Raw genomic sequence first — 24,829 nt, forward strand, 5'->3', positions numbered from 1 at the left:
CCCAGGAATTCAAGCTGAGTGTGTTTTCCAACTGCCTGGTTTATCAGCATTCACACCACTCTGCTGCTGCAGAGCTTTGAAATCCTAAATCACTGCCGGATGCAGAGGCTGCTGCTGCTGTGCTCCTGCGTTCCTTGTAGCTTGGAGGAAGTGCCAACACACAGTCCCAGTGGTTGGGAGACACAGGGCTCCCTGTCATTCTTCAAAGACTTACAATGCAGATGGCTGCTGGCTGCCGGCGGATTCTGCTGTGGCAGGGGCAATCCATGGGGATGCCACACCCACTGTCCCAAGCTTGCTCCATTCACTGCTTTTCGTGTTTGTTTGTTTTTTTTTAATTACACTTTTACTTAATCTGTGTGTGTGCCCGGGCAAAGCTTCCATGCAAGGCGTGGCATGAGAGTGGAGGTCAGACAACTTGGGAGCCATCAGTTCTCCCCTCTAGCAGGAATCAAACTCAGACCTGTGGGCTTTGCAGCAGGCATCTTACTCACTGAGCCATCTCACCCACCAGCCATCTGCTTCTGTAAGAGCTGGATCTTCTTGACTAGAGCTACTGAATTAAAGAGAAGAGAAAGAACCCACTGTTTTTTGAAAGGCTGAGGCTCATGCAGAATCATCTGGCCAGGAACCCCCATGCTGACTGGGAGGATCTGCAGAGTGAGTTTTTGTCCTGCCTGAGAAGGAACCTCCTGGACTCTCAGCCTCCTCCTTCCTATAGAAGGGACATTGGTGATGCCTGTTCAGGCAGCCGCTCTGTTCTAATGTGTTTGCTTGTGTCTGTGCCAGGTGACACTGTGACTCCTGGCCCTCAGCCAGTCCCGCTACAACTGTTACTAAAACAGAGGAGGCCAGAGAGCCAGGCTTTGCGACTGAGCCACAGATGTGACACTGGCTTTCCTGTTTGTGCTAGTTTGTGACTAGAAGCCCGTGGTTCTACAGAGCATGGGCAGAGTGGGGGGAACATGCCTGACTGGATATGGGCAGTGAGAAGTGATGTCTCCAGCAGACCTTAGTGTTTCAGAAGAGTGCTAAGTTGTATAAAGTGGGGCTGCTCCCTCCTATGCTCCACCGGGATTCAGGAAACCTAGCTCAAAAAAGTCAAAGCTAGCTGGACAGTGGTGGTGCAAGCCTTTAATCCCAACACTTGGGAGGCAGAAGTAGGTGGATTTCTGAGTTTGAGGCCAGCCTGGTGTACAGAGTGAGTTCCAGGGCTACACAGAGAAACCCTGTCTCAAAAAAAAAAAAAAAAAAAAAAAAAAAAAGAGAGAGAGAGAGAGAGAGAGAAGAGAAAAGAAAAGTCAAAGCTAACTGTGTCAGCTGGAAAGGGTGAAAACAACAAGCATAAGGACAAATCCCCCTGCCTCTACAACTAGCAGCATCCAGAGAGTGAGTGCTGGTTAGACCTCCCTTCCCTAGGGCTGGCCAGTACACAGCTCAGCCCAAGCCCTCAGTTCCAGGAAGAGCCTGCTTAATTAAGGATTATCATTCCTACATGGTTAGGGTCTCCAAGCATATAGAACTTAGAACTGAAGCATATTCATTGCCCCCACCTTGTCTGCCTGTAAGACTCTGGGGAGCCTTAGCTTACCTGGGACCCCCTGAGTGAACCACGTGAAGCTGGGATCGATGCAAAAAGCAAGAGGAATTTATTGCTCCAGTGCACTGGGGCCATCCCAGACCTGAAGGAGTGGTGGCTACTCCCAATATCCCAGCGAGTTCTTGTATGGTTTCCAGGGGCAGAATAGAGCATCAGCAACTAGGCACAATATGATTGGTGGAACAGTGAACCCTTTAAAATGATTGGTCTATAGAGAATGAGGTGACAAAGACTTCCCTTGTCTGAAGGTGGCAACAGTCAGTACTGTGGAGTGTGTCCCCACCTGCAGGTCCATTCTGCCCTGTGGTCTGAGGAATGGTAATTAGCTTCTCCCTTCCAGAAGGACAGGTGTTTCATGACCTTCCCAAAGTTCCTAAGCTGACCTTTTCATGCCCAGGTCTGGCGTGATCACCCATTGCGTCCTCAGGTTTGACATCAGTGCCTCTGCTTCCCCTGCCACAGTAAGGTTTCTGCAGCTCACTGCCTGCTTGCTGCACAACCTCTCACCACCCACCAAGGAGTAGAAAGCACGCTAACTGTTCTTGACTGGTTAGCTATTGTGCCTTCCAGAAGTTGCCTCTTAATGTTCTCCCCTCCCATCTCCAGTTTTATACTTTATGACTATGTGATTGTTTCAGCTTACATACAAACTCAGTTGGGAACTGAAACAAGGGATGTGTCCTATGAAAGAATAAAGGCAACTTGAACTCATCAACATGGTGCGTTCTCACAGTGCGGTCTCTGTCACGCACCTGTGGCGATTCAGCCTGCCCCCCTGAAGCGCATCGCAGGCATCCATTTTGTAGCTGGAATGGCCTGGTGCCTCCTCGACGCAGCCCACTGCTTCAGAGTACACACCATGTCTGTTTTCTCCTCTGCTTACCGTTCTGTCGTAGACATACCTTATAAATTCACCACCTCTCATTAAACACTTGCATGTTTTCTACTTTCCAAAGTGATAAACAGCATTTTATAAAACCTCACTTAGCACATACTCACAGGCCAAAAGGCAAGCCTGTCTTAGGCCCCTTGTTGACGTTACCAGTTTGGTTTACCAGAAGTCTCCACAGCAGTGTAAGAGCAAACTCATTTCAAGGGACCCTCTGTCACTGTTGGGTAGAGGACTCATCTGTGAATTTAGTTGCTAATTAAATCACTTACTAATCTAAAGTATTTCTCTGATTACTTGTGGAAACTGCTGTTTTCCCTTAAGTTTCAGTGGTGTCGGGGGAGAGGGAGGTGCTACCAATATTGTTCCCTCATTTCCTGCCTAGTTGGTTTGTCTTATCTATATAAATCCATTTTTTAAAATATCTATTTACAAAATAAACTTGTACATAAATGTTGATAACAGAATTATTCAAAGGAGGAAGTAGCCAGGATATTCATAATTTCTAAATGGATGAGCACCTTATGATATAGTCATACAGTGACAGATACTTAGTGATTAATGGAATGATAACTTTAATACAATGCTGTTACTACACTGCAGATGAATCTTAAATGCGTTATGCCCTAATGAAAAATAGAACGAAGCCAAGGTTGTGTATCATGTGATTAAATCCATACCAAATATCTGGATTAGGCAAACCCACAGAGACCTAAGGTAGGTTAGATAGGTGTCAGGGAAGATAGGGATCATTGGCAAGTAGCTGCTTAGAGCACAGGGGTTTCTTTGAAGATGAAGAATGTGTTCTGGAACTCTGGAATTAAATGGCAGTAATGGCTCCTTTATAAAAACCCTTAAAAACTTAACTGTGCCACACTCTTCTGTGGTCTGGAAGAGTTGGGGAAGGTGGGATACCCTGTCTCTCCAGAATCCCTTCGTATAAACAGGGCTAATCACTCTCATTTGTATCAGCACATTCTCTCTGTCTCCTGTCGACTCAGAGATCCAAAGCAAACTGGGCGCAAGAAGCATCTCTTACCCTCTCCCTGGAGCCCTTCCACGATTCCCTGTTAAAACTTCATTTGGCCATTTAGGTTTGGGAGCCCATCCAGTGGCTGGCTGGCTGACAGCAGTGTGAATGCTCACTCTCGGGGGCTCACGCTTCTGTCTCCCTTCCATTGAGCCTTCAGAGCTCCAGGCGCAGTGAGGGGGGTGGGGTGGGAAAGAGGAAAAGACTGCAGTTTCTCAGCCTAGGGGTTATCGACACAAGCAGCACCAGAGCGGATTCCAGGTGCCAGGAATGCGCCTCTTTCCTGCTGTGCCATGGTGTTCTGTGAGTGATTGGTTTCATCCATTGCTGTCAGGGTGGGACAGGATCCGTCCTCGTCCCCTCAGAGCCTTTGCAGTGACCACACACGGATGACCCAACAGCCAGACACTTGCTGTTTGTGAAGTAAAGCTTTGATTTGATACGTAGCAAGTCCAGTCTTCTGGCCACTGCATGTGGTCAGTGTCTGCGTTGTGCACACTCCCCTGTCCTGTGGCCTTCTCACCTGAGAGACTGCAGGGTGTCAGAAGGCGTGTTTGGTAGGGGCTTTCTTTCACAGCATTCTACCACAAGTACATACGTCTTTTGTGTCTGGTTGGGGTGGGGCAGATGATACGAACACTTCACTTCATGCGTTAATTTGCCTGTAAAGTGAATGAATCATGTCTTAAATGCAATAGGACAGTTCATTTTTATACCAAGGAAACCGATACCGCCTCCCTCGTGGTATGTATTTATACCCTTGCCACAGATAGGAAAGACGGGGAAATTGAGGGCTGCTTTAGTTTTGTTGGCTCAAACAGTCATTAAGATGCCAAACCATACCAAGGAAGAGGTGACTCACTATACACTGTGGTTCCCGCACCTCCATAGAATCCACTATTCACAGTGTGGAATGTAGATGGAGACAGAGGCACCAAGGCTAACAGAGGGACTGTGCTCTCTGTCCCTGGAGGTGGTGTCAGGAGGCGTCCTTCCCTATGACTTTCCCACCATGCCTCTTTTGTACACTTTTGTGTGGACTTACCAGGGCTCCATGGTACAGAAAGCAGCTTTGTTGCAGAAGTCCTGAGTTCTGGACATGGACTCTAGTTACCTGTTGTCACCTCTCATCCCCACCCCGAGCTGAGCTGTGGACAAATTCCCCAACCTCTCTATAACAGGGCCCATGTTTGAGGACTTAGAATGTGGTGGGGTTGTGTTTTCCATTGCAGTACAGTACAGTGCCTGGCATACATAAGTATACATACATACTCTTTGGATGTTGGCTATGACTGCCAGGATGTGGAGCCACCATCTCTACAGTGCCCCATCCCGTAACTAGGCATTCATCTTCTACGGGCTTCGGACAGCATCCGTGTATTAGCTCACCATTCTGTGGGCCGTAAGCCGGCACATAGCATGACCAGAATCTCTGAACTAAGGGTGTCAGCTGAGCTGTCACTGGGGCCTCGCTAGGGAGGCATCGGTTTCCTGACTCACACAGACTCTCCATCCGTCTCAGTTGCTTTGGCTTGCTGTGGTCTGGAACTGACATACCAGTTCCCTGCCCTGCCAGCTGTGAGCGCTCCTCAGCAATGGAGAGCCCACATCTGGCTACGTGTTAAGAACTGCAGGAGAGAGGCTCCTCACTTTGAACGCTTCTTCTCACATTTTGGCTCTGCATGTGCAAGAAGAGCCATGACCTCCAGGGCTTACTTGATGAGGTCAGCTCATGGGGACACTGTCCTTCCTAAGGTTAGCTACGCCAGGTCACACAGCCTAACACAGGAGCAACTGTTTAATTCACACATCCTGGAGACTGTACAGGAAGTTGGAAGGTAGCTTACAGTTCTGCGCACCACAGCACAACCTAAGCAGGGCCAGGGACCGATGGCTCACTTCTTCCATCCATCTGGCAGCAACTATACTTTGCCAAGTGGGCAGAACTGCGCTGCGCTGCACTGACACAGGGTGGACCCAGCACCAAGGCTGTCTGCAGCTCAGCCCCCAAGGTCTTACAGTTGCACAATGCAAACCCAGCTGGATCTTTCCTTTGGCTTAGGACCTCCATGAGTGCTTATGCAACCAAGAGGCACCAAGGCACCCTGCTTTTTTCCATCCACCTAATTCCTAGGACCTCTCTGACTGTACCCAAAAGACAGATAAAGACCTGTAAGCTGCCAGGGTCATCTGGCTCTGTGTTCTAGGAAGAAGGAACAACCCATTGCACAGGATTGAAAGGTGTTGGTGAATCAGGAAACTTGGCTGGCAGGTTCTGAAACCCAGCTACCACTGCTCCGGGCATAGTGTTCAGCTGCCTAAATGAGGCTCTAGCAGTTACGTGGGGAAAACTCATAATCAGCTGCCCTGGTTCCTCAGGGGATTCACTGTCTGCTGAGAATCTAGTAAAGTTCCTTAAAGTCCTAGTAAAGTTACTCATCCTGTGGGTGGTGGTGATTTTCTCAGAATCAAAAGCTGTGTGCCAGGAGCCTCTCTCTGAAGGTCACCTCACTCTGACTGTGCTCTGCCTCCTCCTGCCCTCTCTCATCCCACTGCTGTTCATTAAGGAAGCTGTCCACTTTTGCCATTGCCCCTGACACAGTGTGAGGAGCTTCAGGGGACCTACAACTCTGCTCTGAATTCCTCATTGCTTATGTGTTGTTGGTCCGGCTCCCATCCTTTTCTTACTCTCCATTGTCAGATTTGCCCAAGAAAGGGCGATGCTAGAGCGGAAGGGACCGTGAGGCAAGTCATGTCAGAGTTCTGTGGCCAGACCTCACTGTCCTTTCCCAGGCCAGCGCTGCCCACTAGGCTCCCAGGGTGAGAATGGGGCATGGGAGGGGGATAGGGATGAGGAGCTAAGTCTAGATCTCTCACTTCTCCATTCCTTCTTAAGTTGGCTCCCGGGTAGCAGGCTACTCCGCTAAGATGGCGGCTACTCATTGGCTCTTTTCCCTGTATGTTGCAGAGAAAGGCGTTTGCCAGCATGGCCGGTGTCTCATCCAGGCCTTGTTACCCAGCAGCTGTAGAACTTGATCATGGGCATTGCTCTTGGATTGGCAGCTGAGGAAATGGAAGCTTTCTCATTGTTTGTGTCCCCAGCCTCCGAAAACTTCTGAGAGTGGGTACCCACCTGGGCCCACCTCTGGTCAGAACGTACCTGACCTGTGATAGCTGAGACCCACACCCCCATACTGCAGGGCCCCTCTGTCACAGAAGAACTGTGTGGAGGGTTTGAGGCCACACCATGACCGCAGTATAAAGTGATCATGTCTGCTGTGCTCATGGGAGGAGGGTGTGGCTGTGCTTCAGTGTGTCTGGCAACTCTTCCCCTGTTGTGTAACTTAAATAGATTTGTGGGACTATGTCCATTTAAGGAAACAGGGTCCCTCAGCTTTCAAAGGGATGGAGAAACAGGCTATAATCTGGATATCTGGACTAGTCACACAAGGTCAGGTTAGTGAAGAATCTCAGCTGCCAGCTCTTCTAGACACAGACACATGGACTAGGTACATGGATGTGGTGTCTTACACGTCAGGACTCCAGGGCCCCAGTGTTGTCAGAGTGGCACTGACAGTACTTTGCAGTGACCTACAAACCAAAAGCAACTAGAATAGTTAGTACACTCACTCCATGTTGGTGGACACAGAAACCACCGAATAATAGAGAGATTCTTTTCTTTTCTTTTTGTTTTTGTTGTTGTTTTGTTTTGGTTTGGTTTTTCGAGACAGGGTTTTCTCTGTATAGCCCTGGCTGTCCTGGAACTCACTTTGTAGACCAGGCTGGCCTTCGAACTCAGAAATCCACCTGCCTTTGCCTCCCAAGTGCTAGGATTGGCATGCACTACCACCGCCCAGTAGAGATATTCTTATCTTAGTCCAAATGCCCAGAAGTTTGCCTCACAGTGAGGAGCCTGATGACACAGAGTGCCATCTGTATAGTGTCTCCTCACTCTCTATCTAGGAATAGTTAGGCTGCCTGGGCCACATGGGAGGGTGAAGACCACAGATTCTCACACAGATCATCGTGATGGACTCTTAGTGTCCACATTATTTCTGTTTTGTCTTGCTCCCATTTCTACCATTACTCCTGATTCTTCCTCTAAGTCAGTCAAGAATAGAGCGAGCAAGATCTGAGTAGAAGCATATAGTTAACTCAGAACGTCAAGGGCATGCACTGCATTCCCTCTACAAAGATTACCTTCTCCAAAATTGTTTTTTGATCATTTTGGTTTAGTCACTTGATGTCTGTAGAATGCTTAACTCTGCACCAGGCTTGTAAGACACACACAGCTGGGAAGCAGAGGACCAGCAGCCAGTCCCTGACTTCAAAGGAATTATGCCTTTCCCTGAAACTACCTGCACTGTGAATCATGTGTTAACACTGTGGAACTCTTTTTAGGGACTCTAGAATGTTGCCTTTTCTTTGTTTTGTGAGACACGATGTCCTGTTTTCTGCAAGAGTTCTAATGAGATGGCTTTGTTGCATTAAAAAGATGGTTTGCAGTGAAAGTTCTCATTGGTTTTAGGTTTCAGAGAACATCAGGGTTTCTCCCAGGTAACACCTGTGACACTGGGAATTGCTTGTTACAGGAGACTATTCTGTGCCTTGTAAGAAGTTTGACAAAGTACAAGTACCCCTTTCCCTAAGTTTTGGCAACTGAAAACATCTCCAAGCATTGCCTACTATGTCTCCTGGTGGACAGGGGTTCCAGGTATGAGCGTGACCCTCTAATTCTAGGCTCACATCCTCTGCTTAAACAAATCAATGAAATCCCCAAGAAAAAAAGCACTTGGAGCAAGTATGTTCTGTCTGGTCCTTGCCAAAGCTCAAAGCAACGTTGCACCATGGAAGAGTTAAGACAAAGTCAGCGAGGTACATACCCATCTGATGGAGTAGCAGTGGTGGTGAAATACCTCAGTAGATTATGCCTTGGCGATAGTTTCCTGTTGGAAACTCATTAAAATCCTTCGCTGTCCATAAGTGAGAGAGCGTCTTGGACACAGCATGCTGTAAATTCATCTTGAATGATTTATGAGGAAATGGGTTCCAGATTTGGTGATCTCAGCTCAAGTAGTAGGCGACTGCCTGACAAACATTCCCATTCCCAAGAACTTGAAGTCAACTCACTAAGCATTTGCTGAAGTGTAGGTTGTGAGAGCTCTGGAGTGTCTAATGTGTCCTGGTAAGACGAGCTCAGTGCTTAGGAACTGCCACCAGCATCTCCTCACCCTGTGACAGCTCCTACGTGGATATGAGTTACCCTTTATGGTCTTAAATCTCTTCCTGGTCTGTGCCAGCCCTGCCTTCCCCAGAGAGTGTATGCTATTAGACATCATGTCACGTGGTTCTTATTTGACGCTTTGGTCCCAAAGCTACTTTTCAGAGTCTTGGCAGGGACACTTCCTGCAAGTTCTGTCTGCCCACAGTGCACTTACAGTGGTAACATTCATTACCTTCCCTGTATGTCTGAGTTCTCACTTCTCACCTACATACCAGTAACATTAGAAAATGCAGGACAGTATGGTGCTGCACAGCTTCCAGGTCATCCTAGTCTACGTGGACAGCCAGTTACATAGTGAGATCCTGTCTCCAAAAAGGAGGGATGGGGTCGAAGGAAGCAGGACATATTGTTGATGAAAGTCACTGGGAGAAAGGTTGGGTTTGGTACAGAAAGAAAGAAAAAGAAATACAGCACAGAACAGACTTTTTCCTCATCCAGTTGTCACTTCTTCAGTAACTCCCATGTGCTGGGCATTGGCAGTATATCTGTGAAGAAATGGACCTTTGTCCATGGGGCAGAGGGACAGTAGACAGGCCACCTCTTAATGTGACACAGTGGGTCCCAAGCTGAAGGAAAGCATAGAAGCCAGTGGGCACTTAAAAAAGGTCCTACCCCATCTTGTGGAAAGGGGGGGTCAGAGAAGGCTTCACAAAAGAAGTGGTGTCTTAACTGGGACATGGTGGGTTCCTTGCTTGTCCAGAAGAAAGGGCAGCTGTGGTCAAGGCCTCATCCCCAGACAGGAAGGTAAGAGCTGAAGCAGGAAGAGTGATGTAAACGGAGCTGCCCTGAGGAGGATGCCCCTCAGGATTCGGATAGGAGCAGCTGGATCTCTGGGGATTTACCAGATGAGGAGCCCTGGGAAGGCAGGTGAGAGGAGGGTGGGGCGGCATAGCTCAGCCTTTCCATCTACCACTGCCTCTGGACCATAGCAACACTTTCTAAATGAGCATTTAAGAATGTCAAACTCTAATAGAAAATTGAAATGCTAATTAGCAGCGCCAAGTGCTTGTGCTTCTGGAGGCTGTCATGACAGCCTCTGGTCCTGCCCAGCTTTACTTTCCACGCAGTCATTACTTCTCAGTTTTAATGCGGACCATCCTTTTGTGAGTAATAAGTGCTTACAGTGGGAGTGTCTGGTAAATAGTCCTGGGGCTGCATCCTCTCCTGTCCAGGTAACCCAACATCCTCCTTAGAGGGCACTGTATTGGAAGGTTTTGCTCTAGTGTTGAAAAACTCACTTTATTGCTCATATTAGTCCTTGAGGTGACTAAAGAAAAACCTAAGAAATTGGTGGCCAGCTTTGGGCAGCGGTCGGCCCCCTTGGCCCTGCTTTGATCAGCCTGATGCATCTCCCGCCCGTCTTCCGTGTTAGGGTAGCCAGGAAACCTGCATGTTCACAGCCTCCTTTCTCTTCCATCAGGAGCTTGGATAATGGGCTGTGTGCAATGTAAGGATAAAGAAGCAGCGAAACTGACAGAGGAGAGGGACGGCAGCCTGAACCAGAGCTCTGGGTACCGCTATGGCACAGACCCCACCCCTCAGCACTACCCCAGCTTCGGCGTGACCTCCATCCCGAACTACAACAACTTCCACGCAGCCGGGGGCCAGGGACTCACCGTCTTTGGGGGTGTGAACTCCTCCTCTCACACTGGGACCCTACGCACACGAGGAGGGACAGGTAAGCCACTGTCAATCAGGATGGGTGAGGGCACAGCTGTGCTCTTTCAGAGTCATTGCTGTGTGTGGATGGGGTGGGTGCAAGCATGCCACAGGTGTGTGGTCGTAGGAGAACAACTGGGAGCGGGCTCCCTCATCTCACGTGGTTCCAGGGATCGAGCTCGGATCATTAAGAGTGGGGAGCAAATGCCTTTACCTTCTGAGCATCTGACCAGCCCTTTGGTTATGCTCCTAATTATCTTGGCAACTATATATATATATACATATACATATACATATACATATACATATACATATACATATACATATACATATACATGCTTCAGTTGACTCATTTTAACAGAGAAGTTTTGGTCAACTTCATCCATCTTCAGGCCCAAGTTGACTATCGAAGAACCAAATGCCTGGCTTCTCGGGAGCAGGAGACCTCTTGTCATTGCTCTGAGAATTCAGCACCAGTTAGTACTGCTAACTGCATTGCAGTGTCTACTGTGGCCTGTCAGCCAAGGGCTCCCAGTCCTGCCTACCCTGAATAGGACCAGCTCTGGGGTGTACCCGAGCACTCCAGTGTGATGCATCCTTCCTGACTTACAGGGTAGTTTCTGTCCCTCTTCCCACTCTTCGGCCTGCCTGGCCAGTGTGGGTGGTTGGCAGCATGTTCCTCATTTCCCTCCAGCCTGGTCACCCCTCGAGTTTTCATTCATCCCTATATTCTGCTGTTACATTCTCTGTGTGGATTGTTTTGCTTTGTGTGACTTTTGAGACAGGCTGCCATTTTGTAGCCCAGGCTGTCCTCAGACCGTTAATAATCCCTCTGCCTTAGTGAGCGTTGGGAGCACAGCCATGAAATATCACACCGGCTGTGTGAGTTTCAGGCTGAGCTCTGTGTGCCAAAACCATTTCATATTCTCTCTCGTCCCTTCCTCCCCCAGGGCTCCTTCTGTTTCCCACCACAGGGCTGGGTTTCACCCGCACATCTATTTGCTGACTTAGCTAGTGCTCCATAACGTATCTACCATACATCCTCACACACATTCCCTACAGTCTCTGTAAGCTGCCTCATGTATTTGTAGTCTTCCAAATACTGTCCCAGAGTGTGAACCATGGTAACCAGATATTTTGCATTATTTGTTCCAAAATTGTTTATTACAAAAGTTTAAAAGAATGTAGCGTCTCTTGGCTCATCTGGGGGCAGATGCCTCGTGTCTGCTCTGACAACCTATCATGGCTTTTTACCCGGAGAGCTGACGCTGCTGAGGCTGGGGCTCTTTCTCTGTGGACAGCTTATGCAGTGGAGTTGGAAGAGGGTCCTGACCGGCCTTTGGACACTTGTCTCTTCCAGCACTACACTGTCAATGTCTGTAGAACAAACCCTGTGCTCACCCCTGCTGCAATGATACCAGCTTACCCTCAAATCCAGCCTTGTAGGAGACCCTCACCAAACCTCCACGGCCTGTACCCGCCCCCCACCCCCCACCTCAAGTGCCTGGAAAGGAAACAGACAGTCTAGGGTCCTCTGTCCTTAGAAAATACAGAAGAAAAAGGAAAGCCAAATGAATACTCAACACACATGCACCTCCACTGTGAGAGGTGTTTGTTGAGATTTTTATGTTTGCTGACTCTTAATTAAGCAAACAGAAGCATCAGCCCTGTTCATTCATTCATGAAGGCTGGATGTGAATCCCAAGTGAACATGTCTCATTCATTAAGGTCACCAGCATGGGCTCCTTGGATAGTCTTAATGGAAGAGGCCATCTGACTCCTTATATTATTTGAAGTGTACACCGCAGTACCCTGGGGCTGGAGAGGTGCTGTGGCTTAGGGGTTAAGAGCCCTTACTGCTCTGACAGATGACCCAAGTTCTGTTCCCAGAACCTCCATCAATGGCTAATAACCACTGGCAGCTCCAGTTCAGAGGGATCCAGTGTCCTCTTCTGGCCCCTACAGGCTCTGACACACATATGGTGCACATAGGCAAAAGCACATATGTTTAAAGATATATCTTCAAGAGGCAGAGCCTGGGATATGGGCAGGCGTTCCATCTTTGGGGAGGGGGAGTGGTTGCATTGTGTGTCCTGGGCTTTCTGGATGCTTTGCTGTCAGACCCCTAAGGTCGTGAGCAATCTGCATTGCTTCCTCCTCCATCCCCAGGGCATAAAACCCCTCAGTGATGGAGAAAGAGTGCAGGAAGGGCTGTCTTCCACGAGTGAAGATGGCTTGGATCTGCTCTTAGAAAGAGACATCTGTGAATGAAGTACGGAATCAGAGTAGGCATGGCCACAGAGGCTCCCACAGTGTGTTCTAAGCCAGACTCCCCTACTCTCAGAGAAGCCTTAAGAAAGGAAGACTGAAGGAGCCCAGCTCCCCGGTCAGGACATCCACCTGAGACAGATGAAAGGCAGGTCCTCCCTGGAAGGATGATCCCCACAGCAGTGTGGCCCTGGGAGAGGGGAAGCCAGGTGTTGACAAGCCATCATAGGCACTGGGAAATTTGCCGAAATTAAAACAAGAAGCCAAATTACAGAGAAATTCAAAGCTCCCATTAGGTATCACATCCTGTGTAACAACCACAAAATTAACAGCTTAAACAACACATACATTTATGATCTATATCTATTACCTGCGTTTCTGTGGGTCTGAATCTGGAAGGGAGAGCCTGGTTAGAGGCTGTAGGCATGAGTGGCAGAATCAAGTCCCTGGCCAGGGTTAGCCAGTCTGTCGTCATGCTGGCGTGACACCCTCCTTAAGGTAGTGTGGAAGTAGAGAAGTCACCTTCTTCTGAAAACATGTGTCACACTGGGGACATCTGTCCCCTTTGTACACTGTGTTAAGTAAATCAAGTTGTTATGTTCCTAAGTGGGAGAGTGCCGAACAAGGGCATGAGAACCAGGCAGGAGTCACTGTGCTCTGCCTACTGCGTGGGGCAAGCCCTAGGCTGAGTGGAATGCTGGGTAGATTTTTGCTGTTGAAACTTCTGGGATGTGGGACAGTCCGTGGGAGTCGGCGGGTGAGAGGACCTAAGATGGACGTGAGGAAGAGGGAGTAGCCAGTGTGAGAGAAGTAAATGCAAGGCAGAAGAAGAACCAAGGAGGCAGGAAGTAGCAGCAGCAAGACCCCGGAGCTGACAACCATGACCACAGCTGGGGTGGGGGCCAAGGGCAGTGCATCTCCCACCTGGGGTGAGCATTGCAGAGACGACTCGATGTCCCCGAGCCACAGAACAAGTCTCTTCCATTCACTGCTACCTTGTACTAGGGATGGAAGAGTGATCCATTTACCCAGGGCTTAGCTCAGGCCTTCAGGGAAACTCGTGGGGGATAAAGTAGGCCAGTGCTTGCCACAGATTCATGTCAGTCAGAGCCCTGTCTCTTACCCAGCGCTCACCCAGAGTCGACGTCCGTCAGCTCTAGGGTTTTGTCATAAAGCCTCCTCTACACAGACCACATTATAAAGCCAGCCATGCGACACCATATTAATTACAATGCCTCAATATGTTTATTAATGCTAAGTATAGATTTTTAAGGATGAGACTTTAGCAAAAATGTGATTTCTTAGTATCAATTCCCTGTGTAATAGTCTCTGCTCTTTTTTGGCAGGAGTGACACTGTTTGTGGCACTTTATGACTATGAAGCACGGACGGAAGATGACCTGAGTTTTCACAAAGGAGAAAAATTTCAAATATTGAACAGCTCGTAAGTTTGGGGTGGAGCACACATGCTCTTTGGTTTGGGGGAAAGGTTCTCACAACAAATGCATCTGCTATCTGAAAGTAAGGAAAGAATGCCTTCTAAATTCACTAGCTCATGGCATTAGAGCCTGAGCGAACTGGGGACAAAGTGCAATACTACATGGTACTAAGTGCTAAAGAGGGCACCAGAGTCCTTTTTAGAATCTACTTCTTAAGTGTACATGCGAGAGAGAGAGCAAGCTTCTCTGTGTGTGTGAGTGAGAGAGAGAGAGAGAGAGAGAGTGTTGCAAGGGAGCCCATCAAGGTCAGAGGAAGCAATCAGGTGTCCTCCTCCGTCACTTTGAGGCAGGTCTCTCCTTGATCCTGGAGCCACCTAGGTTTCAGCTCAGCTGGCAGCCAGCAAGCTTAGCAGTGGCCCTTCCCCCCCCCCGCCCGCCCCGCACCCCCCTCAGCCAGCACTACAGTTACAGGCTTGTGAGAGAAACGCTGCTGGGATACAGACTTGTGAGCGAGCACTCTTAACCACTGAGCATCTCCCTAGCATCTCTCTAACCCCAGGGTCCATGCGTTTGCATCTCAGTAAAGAACATAAAGCAGCCATCCCCGGGAAAACCCGTATTCTCAAATGCCTGGCACACAGCGTGGGTGCCAGCCACGTGCTCTCTGCTCTGAGCTGCTCTCCATTATTCAGGTGTGGGCATTGTCAGAGGCCTCACCCTTCAGGCCAGCAACCAGATCCCCCACTCTTCACGACTGTGAAGCCTGTTGAGGTGGTTTCCTGAGTGAAAATATGGGGGTGTCTGTGCTCTTAAGAAGAAAGCAGAGCCCTTTCACCTACTTGAGAATGTGACCACCAGGAACAACTGTCACCGGGAAGCAGGCAAACTTAGGGTAAAGGTTAACACCCTTTTCAAGCCCCACAGTCATCACCTGTGGAGGACAAGCAACTGTGCCTCTGCTTTCTGTCAGTACCAAAGCATCACCTCCCTCAGTATGCATAGATGAGAGAACTGAAGGAAAATCCACTCCCAAGAAGATGGTACTGTGTGCCTCAGCACCTCAAGTGTATTGATGAGTGCTCCCCACTCATGGGGAAAGACTGCCACCTGGGACGAGGCACCTGGGGTGGAGGTGGGGTGGGCGCTGCTCTTGCTAAGAAGTCTGATTGCGATTTCTCTGGCTGAATTTCAAGGCAGTTGAATGGCTTGAAGCTTGGCCCTTCTTTCTGTTCTCTCTAAAAAAGAGGAACCTAGGGGTTGAGGTAAGAGGTAACACATACCCGGAAAGAGGAGGGGTGTAGCAGTGGAGAACCCCCTGTAACCTCAAGAGTGTCTCCATGGGAAGCCTGCCCTTCTCCAGGGTGCCCCTGGCTCTCAGCACTGCACTGAGAACATAGTAGCTTTCAACAGCAAAACCCCATGCCTCCAGACACACTAGTAACTCTTCTAAATGTCAGCAGACACTGTCTGCATAAAGCAAGAGACTTAAAATTAGGAGCAATTGTCAACACCAAAAGAGGGGTGGCTGCGTTTTGGTTTTTAATTTATTGAAATGCATGGCAAAGGTGCATATAATGGTGCCTGGTGCTGGTTGGGCAGCAGTGGATATGCTGACTTACTGTTTTGTAACCTCACATTTAAAATGCAAAAATGGATACATTTATGTTACATATATTTTACCACAAATTTCAAGGACAGAATGTACTGTTTTCTCACATACTAAGCATGTCCGTGCAGCCAGAATTACCTCCCCCCCTCTAGAGACCTCCTGCAGGCACAGGGATTTTTAAAATAGTAAACAGCTGCCATATATTGAAAGTGCCGTATGCACTGACCATGTGCTAAGTTAGGATTGCTGTCGCTGATTCTTCACAACAGCTGTCTTAAGTATGTTCCGTGACATCTGAGAGCACAGGTTAGGGAGCTGCCCAGTGCACAGTCCTGGCAGGTGGCAAAGCCCAGGGTGAGATGTGGGGCTGAGAATTCAGAGGATGGTGTCAGGTGTGACCTTAGAAAAGCCCAGATGCTGCCATCAAAGGCAGCTGGAGTGTCTAAGTGACAGTGGGAATGGAAGGAGGTAGCTGCAGAGTTGGAGAGAGGGGCATTTGCCTTTGATCTCTTCCCGTTTATGATTGCTTATTGTTAGTTTGAGTCTCAGATGAGCGCTGCTTGTCAGAGTCTGTTGACTGGGTTTTGTATAACCCAGTGGGTACAGTGTCCCTTAACTGACAAGGTCATTAGAAGTTTGAAACTCTGTAGGCCCTAGGAAGTAAGAAGTAGAGGGATAGAAAAAGGCACATACAATTCTGGACACCTGTGCACACTCCCAACGTAGGCCTATTTTGAGGTTGCAGCCATGGCCCAGTTAGTCACTGGCAAAGTCAAGTCCCTGTCATTGTCCTTTGTTACGGAAAGAGTCTACACAATCAATAAAGTGAATTTTACAGGAATGTTTAGGGGAAGGATGCAGCCTATCTCACTGTGCATTTTATTTGACTGCATAGCTTTTAATGGTTCCAGAGTTCTCTGGTCCTCTGACCCTGTTCTCAGGGAAGAGAACATTGCTAAGGGGCTTTTCCTTTAAGGATAAAATTCTTTGTCCTACATGGTATTTAAGTGCCCCTTTTCACGGTTATGGAAAAGAAAAGTAAGGTTTGTACAGCAAAACGATATCCTGGAGTCAAGGGTAATAACAGGGAAGGGAATACAAAGCAAAAGACAGAGCAGATGGTGCGAGGGCCTGCCTCCCTCCCCCACCACCACCAGCCCTGACAGGAGAGGAATGGGGCTCTGTCCTCCCTGGGGCAGTTGCTCCTTCTGACTACCCCTCCCATCAGGGCGTGCTCAGAAGGCTCCTCCCAGTGCACACAGGGTTGGAGGGGTCCAACTCCAACCCTGACCTGTTGGGAGTTCTCAGTAGTAAAAGGCTTGCGTTCACAGCACTGTAAGTTCACCTTCTCCGCGACCCCCTGCCCCCGTTCTCACACTTTGTAACTGGTGATTTACCCACCTTGAAACAGCATGTCCTTAAAATGCAGTCGGTGTTTTACATAGGTGCAATCACGGCCTGACCCAGGACCTACTGAAAGCTAGTACAGCTATGGAATGCAGGAAGAATTCAGTGTCCCTGGCTGGCCAGACAGCTCAAGGCTGGCTGCTCTTGGCAAAGCCGCTTCCTACTTCCATCTGATCTCCAAAGTATCTGGCCTTCCAGCACCTGGAGCCACAGCCCTGTGAGGGACTTCAGGAGTAAAGGCAGGGATGGAGGAACAGGGTCTGTTACAAAAGCTTAGAAGCCATTCTCAACCAGTGTCGGATTAAATCATGGGTTTGGTTCAGACAATAAGACCGTATCTTACCAGGTCTGAGTTAATAAAAAAGCTGAACTATAAGAACAGTTTAAAGAACTGCAGCCTTTATAGGCTGGAGAGACAGCTCAGCAGGTCAGGCCTGGGAACCTAGTCCAGACCTCAGCAGGTCAGGCCTGGGAACCTAGTCCAGACCCCAGCAGTCAGGCCAGGGAACCTTGTCTAGTCCACAGAAAGCTGAGTGTGGCAGACAGCACTACTTGTAACCCATTTCTGGGAAAAGCAGACAGACAGGAGGATTCACTGCTCACCCAGTCTCGCTAAATGAGCTAGCTTCAGGTTCAGTGAGAGTGAGAGTCCCTTTCTCAAAAATAAAGAAGTGAACAACTGAGAAAGATGCCCATGTAGTCCTCTGGCCTCTGTAGACATGAAGACACACTGGCAAGAATACCTGAACAGCATGCATCACACACACACACACACACACACACACACACACACACACACACACACAGAGGGTACTGATTAACTACAGTAGCTCAAGTCAAGAGTAAGGATCCTGGGCTGGAGAGATGGCTCAGCCAGTAAAGGCTCACAACCAGAAATATGTAAGGGTCCTGTTAGAGATCCCCCTTTAAACCAACCCTGTGTGCAGGACTGTGGAGGTGAATGGGTGCCACCAGTGAATTAAATAGTTTTTGCTTGTTTATTTGCCTAACAGCTTGTAGTAGATACTTTGAGTCTTGCCACTCCTCAAGGACCAGTGAGAATACAGTGTGAGAAAAATGCCACAAGATGTGACATTTGCCTTATAATGTGTGACTGTTTGTCATTTGTGTGTCACTCTTGTGAGGGGAAAAAAAATGGCCCAGAAACGTAAGTCCAGAATGGTGCTATCATTCTTCTGAATAGCTGTTAGATTCTAGTGTGCGTAAACTTATTTAGATGGCTACACCAAAACAAGACAGCTGATACTAACTCAAATTGGAAATTGCCTCATTAATGAGTCCATTAATGATTACTCAGTCACCCGAGTAAGACTGGGCTTGTCCCAGTTTGCAGCAAGATCTCCCCAACATTCTGACATCACCTGAAATTGATGCTAGCTTTTTTTCACTTTGATTTAACTAGACCTAACTTGATGAAGGTTAGCATGCATTAGGAGACAAGCCTGGGCTGCCAGCTCTTCATTATTCTTCACTGTTTTGGAGCCTTTCCCAGGTTGGGAGCCAGGTTGCAGTGAAGAGCCAGTGGGTGATCTTTATGTTTTCTAATGATGAAATGTCTCCATCTAGTGGAATTTCAGAGCAGTAAACACTCGCTATTAAAACGAAGGTAGTGTTTCCAAAACCTTTTTCTTCAAAACACATGGTGGTCACTATAACTTCCAATATGCATTTAGATGCTAGACTTACAACTACATATATTTCTGTGGGGCTAGAAACGGGAACAGTGCTGACTTAAAATGTTAACTTGGGGGTGGTGATGGGCTCCTGGCCTTGTGTGCACGAGGCAGGCACGCGGCCACAAAGCATCTACGTCATGAGATGTACAAGGCAGAGGCACACATGCACACATGCACGAATGGTAGCTGGGAGAGATGTTCACTTGGCAAAGGACATGGCTCTCCTTGGGGACTTTTGTCTATGTAAATTCTTTGATGTGTATAAATATTTCAAATTAGAATGTGGACGCAATATGATTATAATTAAACAGTTTTCTGGGTCAGAGATCTACAGTATCACTCTCATGGTTGATCTGTTAGTTTAATAAGGTTAAAAAGGAAAGATGCTAGGAGTTTCTTTGTTTGTTTGTTGTCTCACTATGTAGCCCTGACTGTCCTGGAGCCCACTTTATAGACCAGGCTGGCTTTGAACTCATTGAGATTCACCCGGCTCTATTTCCAAGTGCTTGGACTAAATGTGTGCTCTACCACCCCTAACCAAGAAATAGGTTTTATAATCCCTCAAAATTAGAGAGATAGCTCAGGAGTTAAGAGTGTGCTGCCAGCACCCACATCAATAAGCTCATAACCGTCTGTAGCTCCAGCAGGATGGAGGTCTCTGGTATCCAAGGGCACCTCCACTCCAGTGCACATAACTGCATAGAGAGGCACACATGCCTACATATAATTTTTTAATATCATTTTTTAAAACTTATATTAGCACTTTGGTTTGTGTGTGTGTGTGTGTGTGTGTGTGTGTGTGTTTTCTACTGTTATTTATCTCATAGCCACACCCTCTTGGATGAGTTCCCATTTTATTCTTTTATTCTGTGACTTTCTAAAGCCCCACCAGATGTCACTGGTCCTTGGTACCCCTGCTCAGAAGTTTCATCTGTAGGGAACCTGAAGGAGGGAGGACTCTGGCTTAACAGGAGGCCAGGATGTCTACCTAATGTTGACCTGGGGAAGGTCTTCCCAGCCCAAAGCCAGTACGTTTTCTTCCCTGACTGAGCATCAACAGAGCCCAGCCAAAGACAATTAAAAAAAAAAAAAAAAAAAAAAAAAGAAAGGCCTGAAGTTTCTCTTGTTACCTTCACAGACTAAAAAGAGAAGAAAAGGAGGTGATGTGTCTGTAATGGTCAGAGGCTGAGGCGCCTAATATGGTGTCCGGCAGGCCTATTTCCCTGGCCCTCATAGATAGAGAGGCTTTCATTTGGTGCAAGTCATAGCTAAACTCCACACACATGATCATTGGCCCACCCACTGTTAATGGGAGGAAGCTCACATGCCATAAACCTTCATGAATCCAAGCGTATGGATAATAGTTCTATATATAGTGACTGTAAACTGAGAGTCGGAAGTGCCCTTCCTGATTCACACTCTGAGAATTTTGCTGCAGTGGCTCAGAGATCACTTCTGCCCTCCAGCTACACAACTGCTTGGCCTCCATCTTAATCTGGGGTGGGGGTGGGCTATGAATGTTTAATAGAGTAACATCCTGTTGAAAGTGTCTGAGGAAATCCTGTTGTGTGGTGTTCTTATACTACCTGCAGAAGGTCATGTGTTTCTGTGTTGAAAGTTTGCAGAAGGGGCACAAGGCTACAGAAAAGGCATAGGGTCAGCCTGCAGAATTCCCAGCTGGATGGCGCGTTCAACTCATGTCCCTTCTTTTCCTTTGCAGGGAAGGAGACTGGTGGGAAGCCCGCTCCTTGACAACTGGGGAAACTGGCTACATTCCCAGCAATTACGTGGCTCCAGTTGACTCCATCCAGGCAGAAGAGTATGTTGTTGTTGTTGTTGTTGTTGTCTGTCTAAATATCTGCTTTTAATTATCACATAAAATGCCAGTGACACAGCACAGGAGGGAGAAGACCTTTCCCAGTGGTTAAAGGTCGAGAGGCTACAGTGCTGCTGTGCTGTCGAGTCCGCGCAGTACACCGTTATTAACTTCATGGTTTCCTTTGAGCCCGTCCGTTTTCTTACTGAGAAGCTCTATGTGAGTGCCCTAGATGGAAACCCAATAACTTGCTCCAGATGAAAAACCAGTGTGGGGAAACCACAGCTGTAGCATGTGTTACTGAGAGCCCACCGTGCGCCTGCAGTCTGCTCCCTGAGCACTGGGGAGGCAGATCATTATGAGAGATTAAGCCCACACACACACACAGGAGTCCTCTGCTTGATAATCAGAAATACTGAGCCTTCTAAAAAGACATAGCTTTTGTCCCCAGGTAGAAGAGCAACTTGGAAAGTACTGCAGTTGTGGGCTTTGAGGGATGTTTTCCTTGCACTGAGGTCTCAGTTGGTGGTGTGGCTGGTAGACCTTGACCAGCAATTATTTGGCCCCACCCTCCCACTGGAGGGAGGCAGTTTTGGAAAGTGGTAGGAGTCTGGGGCTCTCAAAGGATGACTGACTGGTCATTGTTCATTGTCTTTCCAGAGAAACTTGTAGGAACTCTTAGGAAACGGGGAGGGAGGTTGATGTCCCAAGCTCAGGAACATGGATGGCCTCCAGCCCACCCCCGGGGACAGACCTTACCAGAAAGAGAAGGGAAAAACTGTCAGTTGCTCACAGCCTGCAGCCTGCTGTGGATTTGTAGAGGCACAGCACATAGGAGTAGACCTTCAGCCTAGCCTAATCCACATGCGTCCATCATTCTTCTTTAAGTCTTTTGTACTCCTACACTTCGATCTGTTTCTGCTTCTCCAGCACTGTGTTTTGAGCTTTTTTTACCCCCTTCGTTATTAGTGTGTTTCATTATCAGGAAATAGGAAATACTGTATATTTGTACTGAATTTTTAGGACAGGTTGGTAAATATCTCCTGTGTCTTTTCGGAATTTAAAACGTAACTACAAAGTAACATTCCTTTGATTTAACTGAGAATCCACTTGGGGATGCATATTTAAGTCATATTTATAATGATAATGGTTTTTTTAATATTTTGGGCTTTTTAGAGTATAAGGTAGCTTTTTAAAATACAGCCTGTGGTTTTTACACGTGCAATTAACCGGTATTTTGCACAAGCACCGTGTGGTTAAGTGTAACCTCTTGTTCTGCAGGCCTTCCTCTCACCAGTTTTACACAGCATTTTAATTGAGTTACTGATACAAACCACAAAAGACATTTCTCACATAGCTGGTGTCGTATCCTTTACAGCAGCTATTGCTACACTGGGATTGTGGAGAGTTTGGGTACTTCTCAGGTCATTGAAGGTGACTCACGGAAGGATCTGACGGTGAACTTCCTAGCTACAGTCAGGCGTGGTGAATCGAAGCTTCGTTTTTAAAACCTTTTGCTTTCATAGATGAATACTGTGATGGTTTGGTCCCGAAAGCTGCTCCTACTCACAGATTCTGGTGGAATGTTCCAGAACTCTCCCTTGGGCTCTTGGCATACTTAGCCTCTCATATACAATCCAGTGCTGAAATGTGAACGGATTGCCGGGCGTTGGTTAGGGCTCAGCAGCTCAAGTGGAGAGACAAAAGACACGTTCCGATCCTAAGGAGGCCTGTGAGGCTCCTGCCATGGCACAAATGTGCTGTCAGTGCTGTTGCAGGGAATGTTAAAATGTCGACACCACCGGCTCATTTTTACGGACATGCCCATTAACCGTGCACAGCTTTCTCTCAGATGTGCAGTAAGCAATCCCTGCAGCTGTGTCAGAGAAGCCCAACTACAGGGCACAGGCCAGGTACTTGGTAAACGCTCCTCACGAATGCTAGACAGGGAGAGAAAATCAAACCAGGCTTCCAAGAACAGCAGCCATCTCAGATCAGGGGTAGAGCTGAGTTCCCGTCTTCAGAATTCCTGTAGGTAGAGACTGAGTAGAAATGTTATCTGTCTTCCTTCTTTATCCATCCTGAGTGGGCTCCTTTTAAAAAAAAAAAATCATGCTTGATTGATGATCCTTATACTAGGGCTGAGTCTTGGTATTTCCCAGGAGTTGTAATTATGCTCAGAAATCAAGGGTCGTATAGCTGAGCTGTGGAATCGTCTCCTGCAGTTGGCATTTCAAACAAGGTGGTGGATTTCGCTCTGTGCGTGCAGGTGGCATTTCACACGCACGTCCCTGTCGTCCTGGAGGGAAGGAACACAATCCATGATTCATGAATTTTTTTTTTTTTTAAAGAATGGAAGAGATGCAGAGAGGATAGGATCAGGAAAGACTGAAAAAGGACTGGATGAAGCTAGAAAAAACTAGTTTGGGGCAGTGGGAGCGACATTAGAGGCGAAGGAATTTGTGGAGGAAAAGCTACATTGCTCAGTCACGAGTGTATTTATTTTCTTGCCTGCGTCTCCCTTGAAGGTGGTACTTTGGAAAACTTGGCCGCAAAGATGCTGAGAGACAGCTCCTGTCCTTTGGAAACCCAAGAGGTACCTTTCTTATCCGCGAGAGCGAAACCACCAAAGGTGAGCTAAGGAGAGGACAAAACTGATATGCCATTCAGGTCTGAGGAATGGTCTTTGGGATTGGAAGGCATGACTCTTGCCTGGCATGGGGCCTTCTAGCCTGTGCCTCCTGCTGCTCTCCAGCTCCCCTGAAGACGCTGGAACTGCATTCATCTCCCAGAGATGATCGGGCTCAGAGGCCAGAAGGCTTCCGCCTCAGACTCTGTCCTGTTCGAGTGTAGTGACTCTAAAGGATGGGAACTTGGTTTTTCTTACCTTTTTGATTTGGGGGGTGTGTGTGTGTGTGTTTTCAAGACAGTGTTTCTCTGTGTAGCTCTGTCTTAGAACTCACTCTGTAGACCAGGCTAGCCTTGAACTCACAGAGATCCACCTGCCTCTGCCTCCCAAGTGCTAAAATCAAAGGTCTGTGTGCCCTACCACCACCCAGCTTAAATTTGTTTTCCTTTCCTTCCACTCTGTTTTGTTAGTGGAGGACTCCTTCCTCTTCCCTCTGTTTAATAACTCACTGCAGCAGGCAGAGGGGCAGAGAACCATGCTGCCACACACTGGTGACCTGTCCCTGTGCAGATTGGCAAGCAGAGCTTTGGAGCTTCCTACTAGAGGACAGACTTCCATTTCTTTTGTTCCCACCCTCTGTTCCTCCTGCACCCCTGCCTCCCATCAACCACCTCTGTCCCCACCCCTGCCTCTCCACCAACCACCTCTGTCCCCAACCCTGCCTCTCCACCAACCACCTCTGCCCCCACCATCCCTCACACACACACACACACACACACACACACAAGCCATCCCTGTCTCCCACCCCCTCACTATCCCTGCCTCTCAGCTAGGCCACAGGAAATGAAAGCAGGAGGCAAGCTCACCTGGAGTCTGCTCTTCATCTATCCCAATGGGGTTTGGTCTATGCAATATTAGACAACACAAGAAACTGAAAGGAAACTTTGAGAAAAACCAGAAGTTTTTAGTTCCAAGAGCAAAGTCACTGTATTGCTAACATCTCTGAACACTGGCAGGACAGCAAAAGTTGTCTTTGTCCTGATACTGAGTGGAGATATATCTGTCTCTTTCTTGTGTGTGTGCCTCTGTGTGTGTGTGTGTGTGTGTGTGTGTGTGTGTGTGCATATGGTTTGTAATAATTATTAATCAGAATAGCCACATAAATGAGGCCTGCAGAGCAGACGGGGCTCCAATGATTGGTGTGGCTAACACTTGCACGTTTACCAGGTGCCTACTCACTTTCCATCCGTGATTGGGATGATATGAAAGGGGACCACGTCAAACATTATAAAATCCGCAAGCTTGACAATGGTGGATACTATATCACAACGCGAGCCCAGTTTGAAACACTTCAGCAACTGGTACAGCATTACTCAGGTAACCCCAGTGTCACCATCACCGGTTAGAAACTGGAGGCTGGGAGGGAGGAGGAGGAGGTACGGGACAAAGTCACTAGGTAGAGCAGTCCTCTGCCCGCCCACCCCCACAGTCAGACCGAGTCAG

General features: G+C 48.0%; 1 protein-coding gene across 2 annotated transcripts in view; it reads left to right on the top strand.

Moving 5' to 3' along the window:
• Fyn (FYN proto-oncogene, Src family tyrosine kinase) overlaps positions 1 to 24,829 on the top strand; it is a 192,210-nt gene that overhangs the window by 129,215 nt on the left and 38,166 nt on the right. For both annotated transcript variants that reach the window (XM_021173874.3, XM_021173875.3), the window contains exons 4-8: positions 10,224 to 10,481; positions 14,077 to 14,173; positions 20,602 to 20,700; positions 23,226 to 23,329; positions 24,554 to 24,703. In XM_021173874.3, coding sequence (XP_021029533.1) covers positions 10,235 to 10,481; positions 14,077 to 14,173; positions 20,602 to 20,700; positions 23,226 to 23,329; positions 24,554 to 24,703 — 697 coding nt within the window. In that variant the 5' untranslated portion in view covers positions 10,224 to 10,234. The remainder of the gene's footprint in view (positions 1 to 10,223; positions 10,482 to 14,076; positions 14,174 to 20,601; positions 20,701 to 23,225; positions 23,330 to 24,553; positions 24,704 to 24,829) is intronic.

This window comes from Mus caroli, unplaced genomic scaffold (assembly GCF_978045245.1).
Source record: "Mus caroli unplaced genomic scaffold, Mus_caroli_1 scaffold_9, whole genome shotgun sequence".
Classification (NCBI taxonomy): Eukaryota; Metazoa; Chordata; class Mammalia; order Rodentia; family Muridae; genus Mus; species Mus caroli.